The sequence below is a fragment of the Piliocolobus tephrosceles genome, chromosome 5, assembly GCF_002776525.5.
Source record: "Piliocolobus tephrosceles isolate RC106 chromosome 5, ASM277652v3, whole genome shotgun sequence".
NCBI classification, from domain to species: Eukaryota; Metazoa; Chordata; class Mammalia; order Primates; family Cercopithecidae; genus Piliocolobus; species Piliocolobus tephrosceles.
The window spans coordinates 19995215-20016644 of record NC_045438.1 but is presented as its reverse complement, the minus strand read 5'-3'; the positions used below and the strand labels follow the sequence as shown (position 1 = coordinate 20016644).

Sequence of the window (21430 nt, the reverse complement as noted above, 5' to 3'; positions counted from 1 at the left end):
GGGTATTGAGCCTGTCAGCCTCCAGACAAGAACTACATCACCAGCTCCCCTAGGTCAACAGTTTGCTGACTGCAGATCTTAGGGTCTTGTCAGCCTCCCTAACCATGTGATCTCATTCTTCACAATAGATCTCTTTCTCTCTCTCTCTACACACACACACTCACTCTCTCTCTATATATTGGTTCTGTTTCTCTGGAGAGCCCTGGATAATACACGAGGTTTGCCAAGCGCTTTTCAAAACGGCCCAAAACTGAGTAGAAAATGAAAGACGTGAGGCCTCTTGATGAGGTCATACAGTTTAGGGAATCTTGCAAAATTTGGCCTTATCACTAACTTGCAATGACTTTGAAAAGAAAGATGCTCTAAACTCTTTCCGTGATTGCCTTTTGCAAAAGGTTAAGCTTGCTCAATATTGGGAGTCATATTTACCTCTGTCATGCCAGCTAGGGTATTTTATAATCACTGAAATTCTTCTGCCCTTTCTGACTAAATAATAAATTCCACAATAATAAGGCACGCACATGCACACAGCAAGTGAGTGGTGAGCACACAGGGGATGGCTGAGCATCTTCAACTTGGTCTCCATGCTCAAATTCCTGCCTAATTACAAAAATATTGTGCAAATGTCAGTCACATGAATCTGTGAAAACCCCACGGCCATGTGTGCATTCTCCCAGGACACCACACAGTTCTGGCGTTTCTGGCAGCCCTTGGTGACCTTGGCTTGTGTTTGCATCACCGCATTCTCTGCTCCTTCATCAAGCGGTGCTCACCCTATGTCTCCGTCTTCATACTCTCTATTCTTATTAGAACACTAGCCATTAGATTTGGAGGCTGCCCTATGTCAGTTCGACGATATCTACACTTGGTTCCATCCACAAACACTGTAGTATTTCCAGTAAGCTCATTCACAGGTGCAGGGTGGACATGAACTTCGGGGGGCATGATTCCACCTGCTGCGTGTCTGTCCCTCGTCCTCCCGCGCTCCCACGTGATGATGCTTCCCTCAGCATCGCTGGCTTTCCCGCCAAGGCCTCTGACTGCTTTTTGTTTCATCCTCACATCTCCCTTCCTACTCCTCCCCAGGGGGCCCAGGGAATATGCTGACCAGGGGCTGTCCCCTGTACTCCCCCTCTGGCCTCCTGCACAGTGGGGCTGCAAAGTCCCGCTTCACCCTGCCAGGCACCTCTCTGTGACTTCCACCGCCTGTGAAGCTCTTTCCATGCATCTGGGCCTGGGCGCTGCTCCAGGAACCTGCTGTTCTCTGCACCATGAACACCTACCCACTCTCTCTGCCTGACATACTTTCTCAACCGGGGAAGCCCCATTCATGGGCCATGTTCCAGTCGGTTTACCCTCTGTCTCCTCTAAACAGACTTCCCTGATTATGGGCTGCCAGATTCTACAGAAGGAGGCCTGTCTTCTCTGCGCCCACCCATCGGCACGTGGAGGGTCATTACTACATTCCTTCCTCCTCCCCCATGAGTGTCACGGTCTTCACTGCATGCTCCCTCCCGAAGTGCTGAGCAGCAGAGCTGCGCGTCTTCAGCTTTAATCAGGAAACACGCGTTCCGTGGACTGAGAAACAGGGGAGGCTGTGGCACGCGGATGCCACCCTCCACATTTCGGCCCCAGGAAAAACTGACCTGGAGGCAGAAAAACTCAAACCAATGAATGGATAATTATCCACTGAAAATTCTTTAAGGGGAACTGGGTTATAGTTATTTTGAATTTGAGATAACATTAACGTATTTAAACTACTTTTTAATTCAAATGATGACTTTGTCCCCAATAGCTTCAAAAAGCAAAATAACGTACCTTAAACATGACACATACACTCTTGGAGTCCAGTCTCTTGTCTGTGCGTGTGTCAGAAACTGATATTTACCAAGTGATAAGTAAACAGGTGCCATTAGGAAAAACAGAGGTTTTTGCAAATGAAAGCTCCTTCCCTCGCCCACACCTGCTCACATATCCTCCCTGAAGACAGAGGCAAGAAAGCGAGGCTTGATCTTCATGATGCCTGCCGACCTCTGCGGTGCTGGACCCCTGTGGGGGAATGCCAGGAGGCTTAAGATATGCTCCCCTGCCACAGAGACAGTGAAAACTATGTCCATAGAAATTCGCTTTAATGTTCTCTAAAACTTGACAGGTCCATGGCCAGGCTGACAACTCCACACAATCGTGAAGGAACCCAATAGGCAGGTGCCAACAGAAAGCAGGTGCAGGTGGCTCTGGGCAAAGCAGCACCTCCCCAGTCACCATTCATCCCACCTGGAACAAGTAGAACCTCCCCCATTCAAGGTCCACCCCAACCTGGGAGAGGCAGCAGCTCCTCTGTCTGCCATTAACCCTGACCTGGGAGAAACAATACATCCCCATGCACCATTCACACTGACCTGGGAGAAACAGCCCCTCCACCATCCACCTTCCACACTGTCCTGGGAGAAGTGGCACCTCCCCCATCCACTGTTCAGCCCAAATTGGGAGAAGCAGACCCTCCCCCACTTACCATCTACCCCAACCTAGGAGAAGCAGCAGCTCCCTTTCCACCATGTACCCTGACTTGGGAGAAGCAGACCCTCCCCCATGTACCATCAACCTCCGCCTTGGAACAGCAGCTCCCCTTTCCACCATCCACCCTGAGCCGCCTTGAAACAGCAGCTCCCCTTTCCACCTTCCGCCCCGACCCGGGAGAAGCAGCCCCTCCCCATCCATGGTCCACCCTGACCTCTGAGAAGCGGCCCCTCCCACCCCCGGTGCAGAGCGCACCCTGATTGCTGGTGAGCGCACCCTGATTGCGCACCCCGGTGCAGAGCGCACCCTGATTGCCCGAGGTGTGGGAGGGGCGGGGTTCGCTGCTGCCACTGCTTCTGGTTCTCTGAGTCCTTGCTCTGTGCCGCTGCACATCAGGCTGTTGCTGCGATGGGACCACGTGACAGTGTGCACCCAGAGGACTTGGTCAGGTATTGCGTGTCACTGGGAGACGTCCCTGTAGGGGATCCTCACTGAGCAGATGAAGCAGAATTTGGGTCAAAATGAATTTTCCCAAAGCTGCAGTACAGTTGTTCAGTCCTCTAACTGCCTGAGATAAATGTTGGCAACTTCCTTTTACATTAAATTTCATTTTTGTCACATAATAAACTTGGTTATTGACCATAATAACTTTATTAATATACAGACTAATTATTGATACTCACCGATGTATTTTATGTGTTATTGAGAGTCATTTGGTTTAGAAAGGCCGATATCACATTGAATAATTCAAAACATATTTAAGGCATAGAACTTGCATTTTTTTCTCTTAAGCAAAATGAGGCGTTCTAGCCAATCTTGCTAGTGTTATTTATAGCATCTTATTTCCTGAGAGAAGACAGGAAAAGTGAGTCCCTGCCTTCCCTCTCTCTGTCTGGCTCCTCCCAGGCCTGTCTGGCAGGGGCCGGGGTGCAGGAGGAGGAGGCGGCCTCCAGTACAGAGGGGCTGGACTTGGACCCCTGCAGCAGGTACTCGGAGCAAATGGTGAGATCAGAAGGGGGATGATGTCATTCCTTCGAAGGAATGAATTAAACGTGCTTCCTCGTGTGTCTGATTGACAGCACTGCACAGGAGAAGCGGCGTATAAAGCCGCACTGCCCGGGAGCCGCTCGGCCACGTCCACCGGAGCGTCCTGCACGGCGGGGCCGGTCTCTCGCTCCAGCAGAGCCTGAGCCTTTCTGACTCAGTCCGGAACCCTGAAATCAGTCATCACTGCATCTTTTTAGCAAACCAGGTATGATTATTTCTTAAACTCAATTATTTCATCGTGCTCCAAGTTTAAGAAATTAGAGCTCTGGAACTCTAACAAGGGGAGAAGAAAAAAGAGCTATAGAGATTCTTAAGGTGGGGGGTGCATCTATTAACACTAAACGGCCAGCCTTTCTTCACGTGGAGTTTTGACTGCCCACTGGAAGAGCAAGGCACGTGGCGGCCGCTAAGCTTTTCCTCTGCGGCTCCTTTCGCCGCCCGGCCCGGCACCCCTTCCTCTCTGAGGGTTGTGGTTGCTGCTATTGTAATGCACATACCTGCCTGGGAGCCTGGTAAAGGCTTTATGTTTTCAGCTTCAGAATAAGAAGATACCACACGAGAGTTTGTTATTGAGGAGGGAATCAGAAACCACTCCCGGAGTATCCAAAAAGTAACCGGAGATTAGAGACAGACTCTGATTGTTAACATTATTAGTAGATTAGAGAGAGACTCTGATCTCTGATGAACATGATTCGTAGATTAGAGAGAGACTCTGATTGTTAACATCATTATTAGTACATGACAGAGAGACTGATCGTTTACATCATTCGTAGCTGAAAAGTGGTTTTGAACCTAACTAGAGAGTATTTGTGGTAAGTCTATGCAGAGTCCTGTGACTGCCGGGACACACAGCGACTTTTAACAGTTTTGCGGCAGTTTGCATATGAAAAGCCAGCTGGTGGGTTGCCTGGCTACCACTTAAGGAAGGTGGGTTTGGCCGCCCAGGGCTGGGGGCTGAGCACCCAGGAGTCTGCTGTTTCATCAGACTGCTCTTGGTGGGGGACGGCAGGTAAACTATTAGCTCTCTGCAAAGTTATCTTTTACTTTGATTGTTCAACTGAAAAGAGTTTTCAAAGACCTTTGCAAATTCAAACTACATTCTGCTGCAGACAGGCACTGAAATCTTTCTTTTGGAAAAACAAAGATGCGTGGCGTGCAGAGGCTGGGGCAGGGGTGAGCGGCACTGGCTCGTCCGTGGCTCCATCCCTGCCCGGTGTCCCTGGATGGGCTGAGGCCAGGCAGCCCGGCTGCTCATCCTTCCTGTGGCATGGAGCCTCACTGTCCTTTAACAATCCTCAGCGGTGGATGCTTTGTTAGACTCCTGCTCTTGGAAGAATCCACTTCAAGGCAGAGACAGTAGGATCTGGTTTTGTCAGAGGAGTTTGCTTTACTTTTTCCAACCTGTCCTTATGAAGCTGGGCATCCAGAACTTTCGCGTTTGCCATCCTGTTCTTGGCTGGCCTCTGCAGGGCCAGCCCCACACAGCTATCCTTAGGGGACTGCGATGTGTCCGGCAGTGTGGGCTGATGAGGTGGAGAGCTGGGAGGAGCCTGCCAAGGCTGTACCTGAGCTGTGTATTCTAACACCTCTCTGTGGTGCTTACTGTGTGCAGGTACTGTTCTAAGCTCATGGTCAAGTGTTCACTCATGTCATTAAACCCTCTTAAGAGCTCCATAGAAAGGTCCTGTCAGCACCACCATTATGACTGCGGCTGCCTTGGGCATTTAGAGTAGAAATTGCCCCAGACCCAGAGACACATTCTGCTCCTATAACCCATGCCTGTGGCTTGCTGGGCTAAGTCAGCCCCTGGTGAAGATTCGTTTGCTGAATTCATCTCTCATAACAACCCAATGAGGTAGGCGTTTTACATGATGCTATATTTCTACAGATGAGGAAACTGAGACAGAGAGGTTAAGTAAGCTTTCCTAGGTTGCATAGCTGGTGCTCAGCATTGCTCAGCCTGGTGATGGCCTCCGCCGGCCGGCAGTGGGCTGTGCTGCTTCCGGAGCCAGGACAGATGAAACAATCACCAAGGACCACGGGGGTGGCACTGGGGACAGCAGATGGGTTGCGGGGGGGCCGGGGAGCAGATGAGTTGGAGGGGGGTCCAGGGAGCAGATGGGTGCGGAGTCTGGAGGTGCTGCCAAGCATTTCTTCTGGGGAACGTTTCTCTATTCCTGGAAGGTGAGGATTTCCAGGTTACCAAATGGTGTTTCTGGAGAGGGAGAGTCCTTGGATTAACAGTGAGAAGTTAACAGCCTTTGCTATTCGAAATATGGGAAGAATTGGGGTCTCAGTCTTTGCTTCAACCTGGGGCAGGGTGTGACCAATTGCTGGAAGGGACGTGGGGAGCCCTGGGACCCGCAGGCTCATGCTCCCTCGGGAGAGGAGAAGCTGAGACCCACACGGTTAATCGTGCAGCAGGGCATTGGGCCACGTCTCCTGACTCCGGGTCCAGCCTCCACTGAGCTGTGCCAACTTAAAATCCCCAAGAATGGAAAAACAGGCCTGCAGGAAAATAAAAAAGCGGGGTCAAAATGATGGCTAAGCCAAGTGTTCTGTTTTTTTGTAAGTATAATTCACCAAATTAAGTTTATTTCTAACTTTTTTTACAGTTAGTATTTATTCTGTTTAATTAGGTTATGCGTAACTTTTTTTTTCTAGATATTTACACAAAATGCTTTCACAGATTATTTTTGTCAGGCTGGATATTTTTCTAAATTCAAACTTTCTAGATCTAAGTCCTGTCTACGAGTCGTATGAACAGAATTACTCCGGGCAAGCGCTGACCTTGCCCATCGTCCATTTGCTCATCCGTAACATGAGGACAATTAGAGCACCCCTTACCTCCCCGGCTATTATGAAGATGAAATAATAGGAATATTTAGAACGTGATGAGCACAGTGCTTGCCGGCGAATGCTAGCCCAACAAATCTTAGTTATAGTTAGAAGAATCCTGCTTGAAAAGTAAATTTCCTCCTTAGCTCTTAGTTTCCCACAAATCCAGTTGGTGCTGAGTTTGATATGCAAACTGTTTTTCAATGGTCATGTGAGTCACTGGGCCAGTCTCCCTCATGGGCAGGGTTGCAGCTGTGGACTCATCACTAACAAAGGTTTCCTGTATCCCCAGGAGCTAAACTGCAGGAGGCAGGATGGTCTGGGGGCTGGTCCTGCTGGCTCTGTGGGTGTGGCCCAGCACGCAAGGTGAGTCTCCTCAGAGCCCGTGGTCTCTCGGGCTTGTGAGATGTGGCTTAGCTGCAAGGGGAGAGACGACAAAATAAAGTGTGTGGTTGGACAATTTTTACCCGTGAGGACCTTCTAGCTCCTTAATAGTAACTTACTTCAGAGCCAATATGACATGAGATAATTTATCTTTGGAAAATTCAGGTGTTAGAGAAAAATGCCATTCCACTTAGAGTTGCACAGTTTATCCTTTTTTTCTGTAGAGGATGTTCACAGCACTGCAAGTATTTGATGTTTGTTGAATTATTTTTGCTCCACTTTCTTTCTCCTTTAAATATTTTCCCATGTGTTTACTTTTCTACAGTACGATTTTTAATGACCACGTAATATTTCATCACAGATGAAGCCTGATCTTTTTCAATCAATTCCCACTTAGATTGGTTTATTTTCATTAGCATAAATGGTGACACAAAAAATACTGACGTGGATAAATCTTAAGTAGCATTTGTGATTATATCCTTTGGATAGGTTACAAAATTAGAATTGCTGAATCAAAACTTTTAATTCTTGCCAAGTAACTCTATGGAAAGTGGTCCCATGCCCACTTCTATCAGCAACACTGTGTATTATACTGTTCTAATTTGCCAAATATTAGATGAAAAGGAAGGCTTTGTTTAAACTTTCCGTTCAGTGTATTACTTTGAATTATTTAAACTGTTATGATTTTGGTAAGGTCTGATCACTTTTCTTGCCAATAGCCTAGGTGGTGAGTTAAAACCATTTGTTTCTGTACTGGACACTGATCACTCTTTCAGATCCTTACCCACAGGGTGCATTAAGAGTTGGAGAATACATTTTTACAAAATAGCAACTTGCTAACATAACAGGTTTTAGGCAGTGGATCTCAACAAGAAAGCAACATACGATTGAGCGGCTTTCAGACACTTTATCAATAGCAAGGCTAAAGATCCATGTCTTTCCTAGTTATTCATTCATTTATTTATTTCCTGAGCAATCAACTGGCAGAGAGGAGGGCTGCTTTTCAGCCTCAGATCCGAGATGGAAGAGCCAGACAGAGTGACTTGGGACATGTGCCAGAATGTCAGTCGAGGCCCGGATTCCCTCACCACGAAGGTGGGGCTATGTGAAGGGCCAGCTACACGGACAGGGCGCTGCCTGGCCCCACCGATTTACCTTCTGGCACACGCTCCTCCACCAGCCAGGGACAGAAGCTGACCCCACAGACCCGCATCTGCGTTGGGACCACACTCTGAATAGCGGCACTGGCAGTGGCTTTTCATCAGAGATTCATCAGATAGTGGCTTTTCATCAGAGAGGGCTCTAGCATTCCTATAAAAGAGGGAGAGAAGCTGTGGGATATTGGGAGGCCTGGTTAATTTCCTTACACAGGAGGTTCTGGTTTGTCACCCTGGGTCTGGCCAACGTCGCCCTCTTCCCCTACGTCACCTTCTGCACTGCGGTTCCCTTTGCAGCTGGTCACCAGGACAAAGGCACGACCTTCGACCTTTTCAGTATCAGCAACATCAACCGCAAGACCATTGGCGCCAAGCAGTTCCGCGGGCCCGACCCCGGCGTGCCGGCTTACCGCTTCGTGCGCTTCGACTACATCCCCCCGGTGAACGCGGAGGACCTCAGCAAGATCACCAGGACCATGCGGCAGAAGGAGGGCTTCTTCCTCACGGCCCAGCTCAAGCAGGACGGCAAGTCCAGGGGCACGCTGCTGGCTCTGGAGGGCCCCGGTCTCTCCCAGAGGCAGTTCGAGATCGTCTCCAATGGCCCTGCGGACACGCTGGACCTCACCTACTGGATCGACGGCACCCGGCACGTGGTCTCCCTGGAGGACGTGGGCCTGGCTGACTCGCAGTGGAAGAACGTCACCGTGCAGGTGGCTGGCGAGACCTACAGCCTGCACGTGGGCTGCGACCTCATAGACAGCTTCGCTCTGGACGAGCCCTTCTACGAGCACCTGCAGGCGGAAAAGAGCCGGATGTACGTGGCCAAAGGCTCTGCCAGAGAGAGTCACTTTAGGGTACGCTCTGCAGGGAGGCGGCCACGGTGAGGGAGGAAAGAGCTTTGCTGGGAACTGATCCTCGAGTGCCTCTGGTGATGCGATGCTTGACCAGGCGGAGCCTGGCCTTAGAGAAGAACACTGCACCTCCACACACGTGCTCACATGCATGCATACACACACTGCACACCACATGCAACCACAGGCATGTGCACACGTGCACATGCACCGCACACACACGAACACACATGCACACAAACACATGAACACACATCCAAAGACGTATACACAAACACTGCATATGCACTCACACTCGCATGTGTATATCCATCACACATGCACACAACACACACACACGTGAACACGCATGCACACACACGAACACACATCCAGAGACATATACACAAACACAGCATATGCACTCACACTTGTATATGTATATACATCACACATGCACACATCACACACACACGCGAACACACATGCACACAAACACATGAACACACATAGAGACATATACACAAACACTGCATATGCACTCACACTCGCATATGCATATACATCACACATGTACACACACCACACAACACATGCACAGACACACACGTCACCACATACACATGCATGTGAACACACCCTCACATATGCATGCCAGTGTGCACACAAACACCGTACATGTGCACACACATGCACATGCAGACCCACATAAACACCATTCACACACTCATGTGCACGCATGCACACCACAGACATGCATGTGAACACACACATGCACATGTACACACACCCTACATGGGCATACATGCACATACACAAATAAACACCATGCATACACTCACATTCACACAGATGTGTGCACGTGCCACACATGCACACACACACCGCACACATGTGAACATACACTCACACATGCACATGTGCACACAACCATATATAGGCACTTATACAGACATGTGGACAAAATAGATGTGCACACACCACACACAGCCATGCAATGCACACACATCACACACATGTGAACACACACATACACACATGTGCACAAAAGCACCATACACAGTCACACACATGCACACACCTACACACATAAACACCATACATACACTCACATTCACTCACATCCCCCACACACACATAAACACACATATAGAAGCACACACAGAACCACAGATGTACAGACACATGAGCACACATGCACACACACTCATGCACACGTATACACACACAAACTACACATGTGAACTCATGCATACACATACGTCCACCACGCATGTGTACACACATAGGCACACATGCACACACAGGCACACAGGCACACACAACGCATGCAGAGCCACAGGCAGTTGTCAGCACATACATACTTTCACACATGCACTCACCCCTTCATGTGCAAACACCACCCACAAGTGCGCGCACACACACAACGCACGCCTAAGTCACGATTAATCAGAGAGGGCCGCCCCAGCTGTGCTTTCCTGACTGCACTAATAACCATCAGTTGGGATTGAGGGCTGGTTCGATGATCAGGGAATCAACCCTATTCCAATGTTTCTAGCAATCCCAGACTCTTCTGATCACGACCAAAACCACTCCTAAATGTTTGCTTTAGTAGCGAAATGATGGGAGAGCAAAGTAGCAGGTGCCCTTTTCCAAGGGAAAGGGCTATTGATTTATGAGGGAATGGTTTCATGTCCATGTTGGTTAAAATATGTTTGGAAATGAATCTTCCTTAAACTGCAGGTGTTTAGAATCACAATAGGGTGTGGTACATTGCTCCCTCCCAGACATGTAGGGCCTTGGAAATAAGTACATGGTTAAACTCAGTAATCTGAGTAAAAGACCTAGAGATGCGTAGCTTGATTTTGAGTTAATCTCTCCTGGGTGCCTGGGAATTCCATACCATATAGGATTGGTCCAGCCCCACCATAACTCAGCTGCGGAAGGCGCTCCTGCAGGCCCAGGGTCTGTGTCTCTGAGTGGACCAGTGGGCCTCTGTGAGCTCCTTAGTCCAATGCAGAAACTCGCTAATCGTGGTGACTTGCAAGGAAAGAATGGCCTTGAACGTCCATGGGAACATGCCCAGAACACACAGCAGGCCACAGCTCTCCAAGGGCCATCTCACTCATTTATGAAACACTTCCTTCTAGGTAGATTTCTTACATTACACTTCCATTTCTTGTGTCATGCTCAAAACCAAAATTTCAAAAGTACTATATACAGAAAAACTGATTATAAAGAGACTGCAAACCTGCTACATAGAAGGAAATACTTTCACTACTTGAAGATTGTGTCTTGTATTTTTAGAATGTCAGTTAGCTTGGCATCAAGCATTGGATGTTTATCTGTTGCTCTATTTTTCTGCTTGGATGTATTTACAGGGTTTGCTTCAGAATGTCCACCTAGTGTTTGAAAACTCAGTGGAAGATATTCTAAGCAAGAAGGGTTGCCAGCAAGGCCAGGGAGGTAGGTGTGTTTTGAAAAATGCATTTTATTTACTGGCTTGGATGGGTTTCTATTGTGACATGATGTATGTGTGTGTGTGTGTATGTATGTGCATGCATGCTTGTAAAAATTTAAGTAAAAATATTTGGAACTACCACTATTGTCTTTGAGTGAGTTAGCTGGTCACCTTAGACATATTGATATCTGAAAATAATAAATTGATTAAACGGTTAATTTTAAGCAGATTTTAATAATCCAAACAATTTTATTATAGAAGACAAAATATAAATAGCTGGTACTTTAATATGACTTTAAATATAGGCAACTTTTCCAGCATATTAATGTGTGATGCTCGTCTGCCTAAGGAAAGTCATAGATATTTGTTGAACTTGACTTATAGAAGTTTTTCTTTTCTTTTTTTTTTTTTTTTTTTGAGACGGAGTCTTGCTCTGTCCCCCAGGCTGGAGTGCAGTGGTACGATCTCCACTCATTGCAAGCTCCACCTTCTGGGTTCACATCATTCTCCTGCCTCAGCCTCCCAAGTAGCTGGAACTATGGTCGCCCGCCACCATGCCTGGCTAATTTTTTTTGTATTTTTAGTAGAGATGGGATTTCACAGTGTTAGCCAGGATGGTCTTGATCTCCTGACCTTGTGATCCACCTACCTCGGCCTCCCAAAGTGCTAGGATTACAGGCGTGAGCCACTGCTCCCGGCCTAGAAGTTTTCTTATACTGTTCATAGTTGTTATCTCCATCATATGATGGAAATCTGTGCTACTTAAATCATTGACAGATGATCTCACCTTTTCTGTTAGTTACAACTGTGAATGACATTTCCAAGCATACTTTCCAACATTTTCTTGAGCATTTCATTCCGAAGGTTGCTATGACAGGTTCATTAAATACCATACATCATTTAATCTTCAGAGTCACTACGTGAGATGCGTACTTTCACTTTCTTCGTTTTACAAAGATGAAGTCTGGCGCCCAAGGGGGTGCTGTGTGGCTGCCGCGTTCAGCTCCCCAGAGAGCAGGCAGCAGGGCTGCTGCCGGGGTCTGACAGCCTCAAAGCGGAGCTCACGTCTGCCACACGGTGTGGCTGTGTGCGCATGAAGGCCAGCCAGGCCATTTCAATTCCAAATTATGACAAGTGTAAATTGTTATGTCATCAGGAAGATGTGGGATTTGGTATCTTTGATGCACAATGACTCTGTGATCCCACTGCCTACTTCAGAACCGGGGTGCGTAGCCCACTCCTCAGTTACACTTTGCAGGTCCTGATTGCTGTGCATGTCCTGCGGGGAAAGAGAACAAGGAGACATTTGATCATCAGTGCAGGGAGAAGGGTGTTCTAAGACCAACCCTCATCCCAGCTCCGACTTTCACCCCGCCATGACCCTCGCTGTGCCTGTGACCTGAGGGGTGATTTCCAGCACAGGCGGAGTTATCTTGGCTTCAGCACTCTGAGTGCCAGGGCCTCATCTTCATGAGGCAGTGCTCTTCCCAGGGCTCCTGGGGTGCAGGTGGCTGTGGGGCTTTTGGGTACTTTTTGTTGCAATAATGTTTTCAGTCTGATATATTTATATGTATGTATGTGGGTGTGTGTGTCTGTGTGTGTGTATTTTCACTAATATAGAAAAATATTGTTTTTATAAACAAAACATATATGCAAATATGTTTTTATAAACAAAACATTATGCAAATATATGTTTATTATTTTATAAACAAAACATATATGCAAATATTTGTATGAAAGAAAATATACCCTTTGCGGTGTTCCTAATCACACGTTCGTACCATAATTTCACGTGGGTTCAGTTAAACTAGCGCAAAGGTTGTCTATGGCACGTTGAATTAGTTGTCATAATGGTTAGTGAGTAAAACTAACCTACTATGACAAACACGACTTACAACTCTATATAAGCAAACACCTTGTGCGTGTGTGCGTGTGTGTGTGTGTGTTACCAGCATACGCCCTAGCAGGTGCAGTCTCCTTCAGCAGGTATTTCCTAGGCTCATTAGAACCAGTGAATAATCCCTGGAACTATTAAAAGGCAACCTTTAAAACTTATGGGAAACTCTTAGATCTTCCAAAAAAAAAAAAAAAAAAAAAACCCAAACTTACAGAGAAATCTAGATCTGTTATCTCCAGATGTAGAATAAGTATGGATCTATATACATATATCTACCTACCATATGTGGCCATCAACCCTGAATTAGTCTGCTCAAAGCCAGGTGGATGCTGATGTCCCATTTGGAGATCTTTGCCAACGAAGACTTCTTCTCCAATGGTTGTGTCAGACTTGAGGAAAATGGGTCTTTACAGAAACAGCTACTTCATGGAATGGTGCTTGGTAATGACACTCCCTTCATCACTGTTTGTTAAAAGTGAGAGTAACCTTGTGAAGAGCCTGAGCCATTATTATTTTACAACTGAGAATATTGGCAGAAGCCTGGAGAAATGCAAGCTAGTTGGAAGGTTTTACTACCAAGTAAAACTACATTCCTGTCAGAGCCGGAGCAGAAGCAAAGATATATGCGGTCTTTAGTTTAACTTTTAAAAGAATGAAAAGCAAATACCCTAGGTTAGCTACAGATCAGTGTGCTGGGTAAAATCCACTCAGGGTGGTTTCTCTCGCTTTGCTAATACATTGATATTGACCTGATTGTACATGGTTATGGGCATGATGAACTGAGGGGAAGCTTCTGAGCTTAATGTGAATTGCAGCACAGTTTATAACCAAGTGATGAAAACTCGATCACGGAATGCCTGACAGTGCTGTAAAATGTGTAAGTCATTCCTCAATAATGGACTGTCGAGAAGTCAGGCATTTCAAAGACGGGATCCTCACCCCTAAGAGGGAGCGGAGTCCTAGATGGGCGTGAGGTGAGCTCCGGCGTAGAGCCTGGGCCCCGACTGCGTCCATGCAGGCCCCACTGAACCTGAAGACGGGGCCTGCCTCAGTCCCCAACTTGCCTTGGGTCAATTTGTAAATTACACGCCATACCCATCCAGGTCCCACGATATAGGGCTTCAGAGGGAGCGGTGGAAAGGTGGGAAGGTGGGAAGGTGGGAAGGTAGGAGCGGTGGGAAGGTGGGAAGGTGGGAAGGTAGGAGCGGTGGGAAGGTGGGAGCCAGGGGAAGGTGGGAGCAGGGAGAAGATGGGAAGATGGGAAGGTGGGAAGGCTGGGACCAGCAAGGCACAGTCTCGAGGGGACCGGCTGTTTCAGCAAGAGGATGAGTGAATTTTCTTTTTTTTTTTTTTTTTTTTATTTGAGACGGAGTCTCGCTCTGTCGCCCAGGCTGGAGTGCAGTGGCCGGATGTCAGCTCACTGCAAGTTCCACCTCCCGGGTTTACGCCATCCTCCTGCCTCAGCCTCCCGAGTAGCTGGGACTACAGGTGCCCGCCAACTCGCCCGGCTAGTTTTTTGTATTTTTTAGTAGAGACGGGGTTTCGCTGTGTTAGCCAGGATGGTCTCGATCTTCTGACCTCGTGATCCGCCCGTCTCGGCCTCCCAAAGTGCTGGGATTACAGGCTTGAGCCACCGCGCCCGGCCGTGAATTTTCTTTAAAGCAGAGCAAGGAGCCGTAAGAAAGGGTGTTTGGGGATGAAAATAAAAAGGATGAAGAGTCTAGAGGAGCCGTCAGAACTTGCGGGGGATGTGTTGTTCAAGAAGCAGATTTGTGGTTGGAAGCTTTGGAAAGAGGGGACCTGGGTCTGAGTGACATGCATGGCCGCTCCTGCTTCTGTGTTTGGACTGTGTGGGCCTGTCCTATACTGCTGCGTCTCCCCACTCCTAAGCTAACTGCAGCTCTGCTCCTTCTGTGACGCGTGGCAGTGTGGGAAACAGCCGCTCTCCCCTGTCCCTGCTGTTCCTGGTGTCACCCAGCACCAGGCCTCTCTGGGAACCAGAGCAGGTCATCCTCCCTGTGGTTCCGGCCCCTGCTGCTGGCCACATCCTCCGTGACGCTCACGGCCCTTCTGTGCCTCCCCTCAGCTGAGATCAACGCCATCAGTGAGAACACGGAGACACTGCGCCTGGGTCCACATGTCACCACCGAGTACGTGGGCCCCAGCTCGGAGAGGAGGCCCGAGGTGTGCGAACGCTCCTGCGAGGAGCTGGGGAACATGGTCCAGGAGCTCTCCGGGCTCCACGTCCTCGTGAACCAGCTCAGCGAGAACCTCAAGAGAGTGGTGGGTGCACGCGTGGGGCTGCAGGGGTCACAGGGCACGGGCAGCTCCGCCGCTGGCCCATCTCGGCGGGTCTCAACACTCCCTGGCCTGGCGGTGCCTGGTGCTCGATGTAAAAACCCACAGTTCTCAGGGGAGGCCTCTGCCGGGACCTTTGCTCAATATTCAGCGTTGTTAGAGGGAAGTTGGGTAGATCTAGGGAAGTATTCCCAAGGAAAACAGTCCTGGGCACAGTCTCCAAAGTAAATTCTTAATTTGGGGAAATTTACCTCCTCAGTAAATCTGTAGGTACGAGTGTACACACACACACACACACACACACACACGCACCTGCAGAGGAAAATACTTTTATTTAAAGGACAACATGTTGGAGTAGCTGAAGAAGCAGGTTGGGAAGTCCCTGTGAGGCTGGCAGGAGTGAAATGCGTTTTAGCAGCACAGCATGGCCAGGAAGAGTGAGGGATGCCTGCAGGGCTCAGGACGGGCAGCTCGCAGTTTAGAGGAAGGGATTGAACATAATGAGGTGCTCTGGGCCACGGTGCCCCACGAAGTCCACATGGCTAACCAGGGCGCAGTGATGCTGACTGTCACTTGTACCCAGAGGACACGAAGTAAATGATGCCAGGAGATGGAACCCGGGGCTAGGAGGGCTGTGAGGGCAGGAGCCCGGGGCAGGGAGGGCGGCGAGGGCAGGAGGTTGGCTGTATCCCTGCCTGTCCTTATGGCTACTGCCTGGGGACCTTGTTCCCACCCCCAGCCCCACCTTGGGTCCCCATTTGAAGGAGCCCCAGCGTTGCTCTGCACTGACCCAGGTGTGATGTGAGCTGCGGAGTTTCCACTCCCCTGGAAGGCAGGTGGATGGGTCATTGCAGAAGCCCAGGCGGTGATAAGCTGTGGCACTGGCTCAGAAAGCTCCATGAGGATAGAGGGCAGCTTCTGGAACTTCCTCCCAGGGATAAGTCAAGTCCTACTTGACTTTAGAGCTTTTTAATGAAGGAGGAACTTTGTTTTTCATCCACAAGCATGATGACTAAATATGTTGTTTTCTTGTCTATACTTAAATATTTCACTTGATTTTCCAGTCAAACGATAACCAGTTTCTCTGGGAGCTCATTGGTGGCCCTCCTAAGACAAGGAACATGTCAGCTTGCTGGCAGGATGGCCGGTTCTTTGCGGAAAATGAGACATGGGTGGTGGACAGCTGCACCACGTGTACCTGCAAGGTGAGGCCCCAGAATTCAGCTCTCGGGGGAGGAGGCCACCACTGGACACTCGGCAGAGCTTGACTGCCTGGAAATGCCAGCGTTCAGTGCGGATGTGTAAAACCTGTTCAGCTATGTGAGGAAATCTGAGTGCAAGAACCACAGACGGGCCAGGAACCATATTTATGACTCGAATCAACCTCTTTGTTTGCACATAAAGAACCAGAGCCCAGAGAGCGGGGAACGATCTGGCCAGCGTCACTAGTGGGTTAGAAACAGGAGGAACAGAGAAGCCAGACATGGTCCTAGACTCCGCATTTAATTCCATTCGGTTCTGACACAGCCTGAGGCTCAGCAGAAACATTTAGGGGAAATACAAGCCACTGCCTGAAGTCTTATAGACAGACAATTTAGCTTTTAGTGTCACTCTATTTCTGCTAACAGTGGCCTCAGAGTTACCTTAGATAACGGGAGTTCCTGCTGCCTGTCTTTTCTTCCCTCCTTCCAGAAAGCGTGGAGCTCTCTGTTGCTTCCTTGCTGCTCCGTGAAGGGAGAAAGGAATGGAATGGATGCAGAGAGCCATCTGGGGGCCCTGTTCTTGTTAGGCTCTGAGCACTAATGCGAGAAAAATATGCCCTTATTTTCACATCTCTGTTTGTAACGTACAGTCCGTAGGATGGAAAACGTTCAGCCATTCTGTCGACTCCTTCTAGTGTCAGCCCTTGTACCAATGTCCCCTGCTTTTAAATGAGTGTTTCATGCATGCCTTTCTTCACTTGTAGAAATTTAAAACCATTTGCCACCAAATCACCTGCCCGCCTGCGACCTGCGCCAGCCCGTCCTTCGTGGAAGGCGAATGCTGCCCCTCCTGCCTCCACTGTGAGTATCGCCAGCCAGTGAGCGCATCCTGCATTTTTAGGAAGTCCATGCTTGTTTGTTTATTTGTTCATTGGCTGGTTTTGGCGGAGAAGAGTGAGGTTCAGCCCCATGAGGACAGGTGAGGGAATCAGGGGCCCACCCCAGGCCACTGGTCGTCCACTGAGGACTGACTCGTGGCCAGAAAGGAGTGTGGAAGCCCTGGGAACGTGGGGGTGGGAAGGCCTGTCCTGATGCTTCTCAGACGAGGAAGCTGAGCCCAGGGCTCATGCAGGTGAGCCCAGAACAGGCCTCGATGGAGCCCCAGCTGAGTCAGAGAACACACGTAGATCTGTGACTGTGTTACGGCGGTGATCACTGAGCACACACGCTCCTGGATAAGAACCATAGGAAATCAGACAAACAAAAACCAAAGACTGTTTCCCGAGGAACGTGTTCTAAGTGATAGAAATACGTTCCAAGGAACAGAACCTGAGATGGAGAGGAACCACGTGTGGACACCCGGGGGGTCCCAGGCCACCCTGGAAACTCAGTGCCCGTTCAGAGACTGAGTTGGCCCTGACACTGCCCTCGGGTCTCTGTGCTGCCTCCCACCCCTGCTCCGAGTTCCCTTCCCAAGTTGGCTCTGCTGACCCCACCCAGAGCTCCTGAGCCATCCATGGCTCCCCAGTGCCATGCCATTGGCAAGGTGCTTCAGGTCCACGCCCCAAGTTGCTGCTGCACCAAGACCAGGCAACGCTTCTCCCAAACTAAACTAGTCACCATCCCCCAAACATTCCCAGAATGTCCCTGTGGCCCCAGAGCTGTGTCATCCTCAGGACACCTTAACTCTGATGTGGACAGAGAATGAAGGGACTCAGAGCTCACGCTCTGCCACTCTGTGATTTCGAATACAATGGGATATTTCTGAGTTTCAGATTTATTGCCTGTAAAATGCAGGAAATGTATCCCTTATACGGTTAGTCTTATAATGAAAATCAACAATTCAGTACACATAAAAGTGCCTGTTAGGTATTCACAAAGCCAGATTGCTCCTGGCACAGCATAAAAATATAATCTTGATAATTAAATGGCCCACATTAGACTAGAAGGAGATATTTTATGTTACCAAGAGCATCATAACCAGGAAAAGATCACCTTGACCATTTTTCTTTTCTTTCCCTGCTTTCTGGAACACTGAGTCATGGCACATTCATTGGGTTTCTCTCCTTACGGGAATGATTTCTTGCATCAGGTTGCTCTTTCCTTCCATTTGGGGCCTGTGATTACCCGTGAGGAATTTCTTTACAGGGAATCTCCTCTTTATTAGCTTGTTTCAGTTTACTTGGAAATAAGTGACCTGTAATTTTCACCAATAATTGAAATGTTTCACTACATTATGTAAATCAGTGAACAGAGGTTACATGGAGATACATTAAGTCTTTATAACTTTAATGAAACCTCAGGTAGAAAAGATTCAGCACTGTCTTTGGCAAGCTATTTTATAAAATTGATTAGAAGACTTTCCTGGACACACATGGATTTAGCTCCCCGCAGCACCCAACAGTAGACCCAGAAATGCGTTTCTGCTCTTCCCTTGAAAGGCAGCCCCTGAAGTCCTGTGCTGGTCACAGACTTGAGTTCCACAGAGCCATGGCCCAGCCACCAGGACGTCCACCTGCCCCAGCCAGGCAGTGGCTCCTCAGATTCCTGGATGCATGAACTGCGGTCCCACGCCAGCTGCCCTGTGCCTGTTCTGTTCTGTGGCACGTCTGCGAGGCAGGGCCTGATTCCACTGTGTTTGCTTCCTCTGGCAGCGGTGGACGGTGAGGAGGGCTGGTCTCCGTGGGCAGAGTGGACCGAGTGCTCGGTGACGTGTGGCTCTGGGACGCAGCAGAGAGGCCGGTCCTGTGATGTCACCAGCAACACCTGCTTGGGACCCTCCATCCAGACACGGGCTTGCAGCCTGAGCAAGTGTGACACCCGCAGTGAGTGTCGGGCATGTGACACCCTCATGCCTGTGGGGGTGGGGCCGGGCTTCCCTCAGCCTTTGAGACCTTGGCCGGGGACACAGCTGCCCTCAGGAGGCGCTGGGCCTTTGCAAGGATTCTGGCCAGGCGAGGCTTTTCCTCCCGGCTGATGGGAAGCGTTCTTCTTCCCTCTCCTCCGCAGCTGTGAGGTGCTCCTCGGTTAATAAGGCACATGGTTTACAGGCAAACGCCCCTCTAGGTGGCACAGCCTGATCTCTCTGTGCTTCTTGTGTTAGTCCGGCAGGACGGCGGCTGGAGCCACTGGTCACCTTGGTCTTCATGCTCTGTGACCTGTGGAGTCGGCAACATCACACGCATCCGTCTCTGCAACTCCCCAGTGCCCCAGATGGGCGGCAAGAATTGCAAAGGGAGTGGCCGGGAGACCAAAGCCTGCCAGGGTGCCCCTTGCCCAAGTAAGTGCGGTGAAGACAGGGCCCTGGGTAGGTGGGTTCGCAGGCAGCTCATAGTGATCCGGGGTGCCAGGGTCTGTTCCAGCACAGCCCAGCCGAGCAGCAAAGGGGGCTGCCATCCCGGGCCTGGCTCAGTACTGGACCCATCCTTTGTGGTTAATTCTGCTCACCTGTGCTCAGCGCCAACCTCCTCTGAGATAGTCCCGTTTCATCCCGGTTCAGGAGAGACTGTAATTAAAAGAAGAATGAGCCAGCACTGCAGCTCTGTCATGGGAGTGAGTGTGGATGGGGAATGAGTGTGGACAGGTAAGGAGTGTGGATGGGAGTGAGTGTGGACAGAGGATACCGCAGATGCATAGAACTGTGTCTCTCTGAAATAGCCTTCCCCTGCATCTGTGCAGACTAGGGTGGGAGTTACAGAGCACTTGGCCCAAAGCATCAAGGGCTTCCCCAAGGAGACCTGGCTCAGGAAGTGCATGGACGTGCTGAGAAAAAGAGGGTGTGTGGGGACTGCTTTCAGCGGTGCTCACGCCTCATGGATACTGCCTACGAGGACATTCGGTGTCACACCAGGCTTCTGAGTTGAGGTCACCCTCCATGGCAGAGGGACACCTTGGCGAGGAGTTCTGAGCTTCTCCTTGTAAATGGTGGTGTGGGGCTGGGCACGGTGGCTCACACCTGTAATCCCAGCACCGTGGGAGGCTGAGGCAGGAGGATTGCTTGAGGCCAGGAGTTTGAGAGCAGCCTGGGCAACATAGTGAGACCCTCTCTATTATAATAATCCTTTTATTAAAAAGAGGAGGTGGTATGATTTGTCTTCCGGAGGCCAAGAGATCGCAGCAAAACCACTGGAAACGCTGTCATCTGCACCACTCCTGGAATACACTGTTGCAGCAGGCTTAGTGGTGCGATCACGCTCTGACCTGTAGTCAGCCAACCTGGGGAGAAACCAGTGTGTGAGGCTGTATAGGGAACACCACGTCCCACCTGCTCGTCCCTCTCACTCAGCCAGCTCACGTTCTCCACCCCGGGCCTTGCTCTGAGCTCCCGCCGTTGGTTTTCCCCGCAGTCGATGGCCGCTGGAGCCCCTGGTCCCCGTGGTCGGCCTGCACTGTCACCTGTGCCGGTGGGATCCGGGAGCGCACCCGGGTCTGCAACAGCCCTGAGCCTCAGTACGGAGGGAAGGCCTGCGTGGGGGACGTGCAGGAACGCCAGATGTGCAACAAGAGGAGCTGCCCCGTGGGTGAGTGAGGGGTGGCAGCAGGGGTGCTGAAACCGGGCTTCCGTTCTGATGACAAGCGCAAACGCTTTGGGAAACTAGATGAAAAACACAGAAAAGAAAAATCCATTCCCTTTTAGTTGCACACGCGAAGATAACTGCTTTTAACATCTGTATTTCAGTCTTCCTGTATTTCTAATGTAAAAACAGAAAAGATGCCATTTGGCATGACCTGTGGAATGCAGGTAGTTGTGTAGTGTGGAATGCGGTGTGTGGGTAGTTGTGTGGCGTGGCCTGTGGAAT

At 49.7% G+C, this 21430-nt stretch overlaps 1 protein-coding gene and 1 long non-coding RNA gene across 2 annotated transcripts in view; one reads left to right on the top strand and one right to left on the bottom strand.

Annotated features, from left to right (window-relative positions):
- The first annotated feature begins 3378 nt into the window (after positions 1–3378).
- Positions 3379–21430, top strand: part of THBS2 (thrombospondin 2) — a 36194-nt gene continuing 18142 nt past the window's right edge. Inside the window, exons 1-11 of the mRNA XM_023198153.2 lie at positions 3379–3503; positions 3597–3769; positions 6695–6768; positions 8241–8797; positions 11155–11239; positions 15218–15414; positions 16494–16634; positions 17396–17492; positions 19286–19456; positions 19735–19911; positions 20978–21151. Coding sequence (XP_023053921.1) covers positions 6717–6768; positions 8241–8797; positions 11155–11239; positions 15218–15414; positions 16494–16634; positions 17396–17492; positions 19286–19456; positions 19735–19911; positions 20978–21151 — 1651 coding nt within the window. The 5' untranslated portion in view covers positions 3379–3503; positions 3597–3769; positions 6695–6716. The remainder of the gene's footprint in view (positions 3504–3596; positions 3770–6694; positions 6769–8240; positions 8798–11154; positions 11240–15217; positions 15415–16493; positions 16635–17395; positions 17493–19285; positions 19457–19734; positions 19912–20977; positions 21152–21430) is intronic.
- Positions 17526–21430, bottom strand: part of LOC111530916 — a 24944-nt gene continuing 21039 nt past the window's right edge. Inside the window, exon 3 of the long non-coding RNA XR_002728049.2 lies at positions 17526–17862. This is a non-coding gene — a long non-coding RNA (uncharacterized LOC111530916). The remainder of the gene's footprint in view (positions 17863–21430) is intronic.